Consider the following 4,409-nt stretch of genomic DNA (forward strand, 5'->3'; position numbering starts at 1 on the left):
AATTTTTTTCAACTCATTTTTATTGTGTGTAAACTCAAAACTCCTGTTCGCATTGTACAGGCTGCTGCCCCCCCCCCCTTTTTTTTTTTTACAAGATTGTTTAGTCTGTTAAATTCCTTGCGCATTAAAACGATTGTACACACCGTCTGGATTAAAACATAGTGTCTAATCTGCCTTGTCATTCCAGCTGACAGAAGTGAGGTGGGGAGGATGTGCCTGCAGTTTCTTAGATTATTTTGCTTTTAAAAGTAAGAAAAAGCATGAATTACAACTTGAAAATCAGTTTATTAACTTCTGAGACTGAGGAAAGGAGAAAGCACAGAAGTAACAACTACTTCGGGTGCTGGTGGGTTTTAAGACCTTTTATATTGCCTTGACTTACTTTCTACCTTTAAATCTATTCTTTAATTTAGAAGTTTCTAATTGAGGTGCTCCTCACATCTCAAGATGCAAACCTGAAGGGGGGGGGGGGGCGAAAAAAGCTTTATATTGGCTTTTTAAAAAATTATTACACACTTTGAGTCACCCGTTTTATTTATACTCAACAGTGTTGAACCCCCTCGTACTGTTTATTACAGAAAACAGGAGGACACTGCCGAGGGGAAGAAATGCTGCTTTTAGTACCACAACAAAGCACGAGACACTGAAAACCAGCAGCACAGCCTTAAGCACAGACAAAACAAAGTCATCCAAACCAGTACTATGCAAGAAAAACATTATTTAAACCAAACACTCAGCAGGAATAGTCCTCCACTTTTTCCCACTGTGATCCATTAGTCTCCTGGTTCAAAAAAACTTTCCCAACCCCTCTTACTCCCTTTCCTATAAACTTTGTTTCCATCTTCCAAGGCAGAAGCAAATCCTTACAGTTATTTTGGAAATATGTCACTTCCTCAAGAAAATCTTGAAAATCCCCCAACAACTTTAAGAAGGACCAAATCGTCACAGCCTTTGGGTCCTTCTCCTGCAATAAAACAGAGAACTCTTGCTTCCACACTTGCCCTTGCCCCGCTTCCTCCCCCAAAACAGGACAAACAGACATAAGAAACTTAAATGGCTTCATTAACAATTTACCACCTTTTCTCCTGTCTCCTCTCCTACACAGAATCAAAGTAAAAAAAAAAAAAATTGCCCTAGCTGATTTCTACTCTTGCAGGATTTTTGTATAAAAGATGGATTTTTTTCTGTATAAAAAAGAAGAGTTGCTGCCTTAGTTCTCTAACAGAGAAGAAAGTTCCCCCTAACTGCCTCTTATTTTAAAATATCAATCTATACACAGATTTTAATTTCCCATTCCCATAAATCCCCAAACAGATTTTATTGTGGTGAATGAGGATTGTTTTGCATGAAAAGCTCAAAGCAATTAATACTATTCATGGGCGTGACTGGGACTAAAATGAACAAATCCGCAAATGCCCTCTTGGAACTCAAAGTCCTTTATTGTTTTGTTTTTAATTGTGTGCTTCTACCTATTAGAAAATCTATAGTTGTGTTTAGGGCTTGGGGTTTTTTGTTTGTCCTTTTTTTCTAACAAAATAGAGTCAGGGACTCATCCTTCTAGGATGAGATAATGCTTCCCCAGAATGACAAGAGAGGGGGAAACATTCAGAACTTGCTTCCTGCTGCAGCTCGCATAAAGCAAATGTCTTACAGTAATGTGATCCTGTGTCTTCAGTGATATTCTCCAGAAAATAATAGTAAATAGAGAAGAAATTACACAAATAATACAAAACGTAAGAACTTTTAAGCTAGACTTCATCGTTCACCTCTCCCTCCCCTCCATCCTCACTCATGCATGTGTGCCAGTACAAGAACATGTGTGTAACAGGCTGATGTGTTAAAACCCAGTAACTGCTAGCCCGAATCTGTGGACCAGCTCCAGCCTGTGTGCACACATCCCACAAGCACCCAGGGAGCCCACCCAGCAAAGGTAGGGAGGACAGGGAGAAGGGAAGAGTTACACTGGAAGATACAGATATATATATATAAATATATATATATATATATATATATGAAACTAAAAATTTACAGGAGGGTGGAGGTGGGATGAGAAAGACTCCAAGTGCATATATCAAGGGGAGGGGATTTGAGAAACACGGATGTCACTCTGCTTTGCATTACCCGAAACTTACTACTTGCATCTCAAGTCTTTCAACCTCTTCCACAAAAAGGAATTTTAACTTCAACTGGATGGCTGTTTCATGCCATTACTGTTCCATGGTCATTAGTGGATACAGCAACACAATGTTTTAGACTTTGAGGTTGGGAGGGAATTTTGGTCTCAGAAATCCTAGTGGGAGATATCAGCATTGGATTAAAGTGCCACAGCTGCTTTCTCCTGAGCTCCTGGAGGAGTCTCTGCTCTTCTTTCTCCTTGCCCCCTCTAAATGTGTATTTATGTGTTATATATGGACAAATACATGTATGTTACACATACACACAGTGTCACACGCTGCCTTAATGTAACTTACAGCATTGTTCTTAAGGCAACTTAGTGCTTCTTCACATCTTTAAGCTCCCACGGAGAGCATGGCAAACGATGTGTTACTACGATTTCCTTGCTTGACAAGAACCTTAGAGTGCTGCCAGCCACGCAGTCAGCTCCAAAGTTCCCAGAGTTTCAGCTTCCCCTCGTGAGCAGAGAAGCCTCTCAACTTTAAAACGCTTAGTTTAAGTGCAAGGAACCACGGCGTCTAGGAAGGAGCCACCGAGAACGAGCAGGTTTTTATGGAGCCAGCTGCGGGAAGACACATTTTGTCCTCGGGAGTCTTCCTTTCACGGCGAGCTGGGCACCGTGCCGGGCGTGGGATTTACGGCGCGTTACGCTAAGCAAAAATGTCACCTCCTCACTCTTCCCCCTATCCGGCTCCACTCCGAAAGCCGCCAACAACCGCGGGCTCTCGTCCCGCCTAGGGATGCCGAGGGCCGCCCTGCCCCCTCCCGCCGCCCGCCTTTGGCGCGCAGGGACGGGGGTGGCGCCGGGCGCGGCCCGCGGCCTCCCCGGTGAGTCACGGCGGGATGGAGGGATGGAGGGATGGATGGATGGACGGAGGCGAGCGGCTGGCGGGTGCAAGGAAGGAGAGCGGCAAGAGCGGCTGGTGCGGTCCCGCACGCCCACGGCGGTGCCGGGGCACTGCGCGTCAGCGTCCCCCGTGGGACTGTGCGGGTGCGATGTGGACCCGCTCGCACCCCGGGGTACTACGTTCGTGTAACGAGCCCGGGCAGAGGCCTGGGAGGGGCTCTGCGAGCGCTTCCCGGCGTCTCCCTCCCTCCCTCCCTCCTCGGCGCTCACCGAACTTGCCTCTTCTCCCGCCGCCCCACCCCCTGGCACAGGGGCCCTGGGGTGTTTCGATTCCTTCGGGCAGGCGCACGCCGGGAGCAGCGCGCACAGACAGAAAGACAGACACACCCCCACCCCCGCCACGGAAAGAGGAGGAGGAAGTGTCACCCTCACACACGTGGACAGGGCAACCGGGCTGTAGCACCAGCCGTTCAAAACAACAACAACAACAACAACAAAATTAAATTAACAGTCGCCAGATGGCGGCTGGTACGACTTTGGAGCCGGTCTCCGAAGTGAGGGAGCCTGTGGGAAGGAGCAGGCCACAAGGTGCCAGAAGTCGGCGGGGGCCGCCGCGGAGGAGGGGGGGGGGGGGGGGCTCACCTGTTCCTGACAAGGAGGTCTCCGTCTCCCGGGAGTGGCACGGGCGCGTCCTGCTGCAGAGTGACCGCTTCCCTGAAGTTTTGGCTCAGCTTAGTCACCACCAGCTTCTTCATGGAGCTGGGGATGGACGAGCCCTGGAAATCCAGAAAGTGACGGGAGTAGGACATGTCCAGGATGGGCCGCGACCAGCTGCCACCGAAGTAGGACCAGGCGGGACCGGGCTGCCGCCGCCGCCACCACCACCGCGCTGCCCGGGAGCTCAGCAAAGCGCCGCTTTTCGCGCTAAAACTCATGCCCTGCCTCGGCTCTCCTCTCCCGCCCCGCTCGCTCGGGAGAACTCCGGCTCGGGATCCTCCAGGCAGCTCGCAGGACCCGCCAGCAAGAGTAACTCCCCTCTCGCAGCTATGTGTGTAGGTAAACAGAGCCCCCGCGCCGCAGAGGCTGTCCCTCCCCACCCAGTCGGCCCCTCCGCCGCACGGAGACGCCGCCGGAGGAGCAGCGGCGAGGTGGTCCCCCTGCAGCAGCCGCTCGTCTTCTGCCGCCGCCGGCGCTGCCGAGGAGCGAGGCCGGCCCGCGGCCGCGGCCGTCCGTCCCGCCGGCGCTGCGCCTGCCCCTGCCCGCGCCTGCCCTGCCTGCCAGGGAGGCAGGTGTGCGGCGGGCCGAGCCGCCTCCTAAAGCTGCTGGTGGCGGCTTTTAGTTTTGCACCCTGCCTCTGACTAAGGGGTTTAAAAATCGGAGGGGGTGC

General features: G+C 51.0%; 1 protein-coding gene across 1 annotated transcript in view; it reads right to left on the minus strand.

Moving 5' to 3' along the window:
- The window catches only part of ZADH2 (zinc binding alcohol dehydrogenase domain containing 2), an 8,989-nt gene extending 4,589 nt beyond the window's left edge, over window positions 1-4,400 (minus strand). Inside the window, exon 1 of the mRNA XM_027883900.1 lies at window positions 3,665-4,400. Within this exon, the coding sequence (XP_027739701.1) occupies window positions 3,665-3,957 (293 nt within the window). The 5' untranslated portion in view covers window positions 3,958-4,400. The remainder of the gene's footprint in view (window positions 1-3,664) is intronic.
- Between the last annotated feature and the right edge of the window lie 9 nt (window positions 4,401-4,409).

The sequence above is a fragment of the Empidonax traillii genome, unplaced genomic scaffold, assembly GCF_003031625.1.
Source record: "Empidonax traillii isolate 1590-97213 ecotype Southwest subspecies unplaced genomic scaffold, ASM303162v1 scaffold136:size1122602, whole genome shotgun sequence".
NCBI classification, from domain to species: Eukaryota; Metazoa; Chordata; class Aves; order Passeriformes; family Tyrannidae; genus Empidonax; species Empidonax traillii.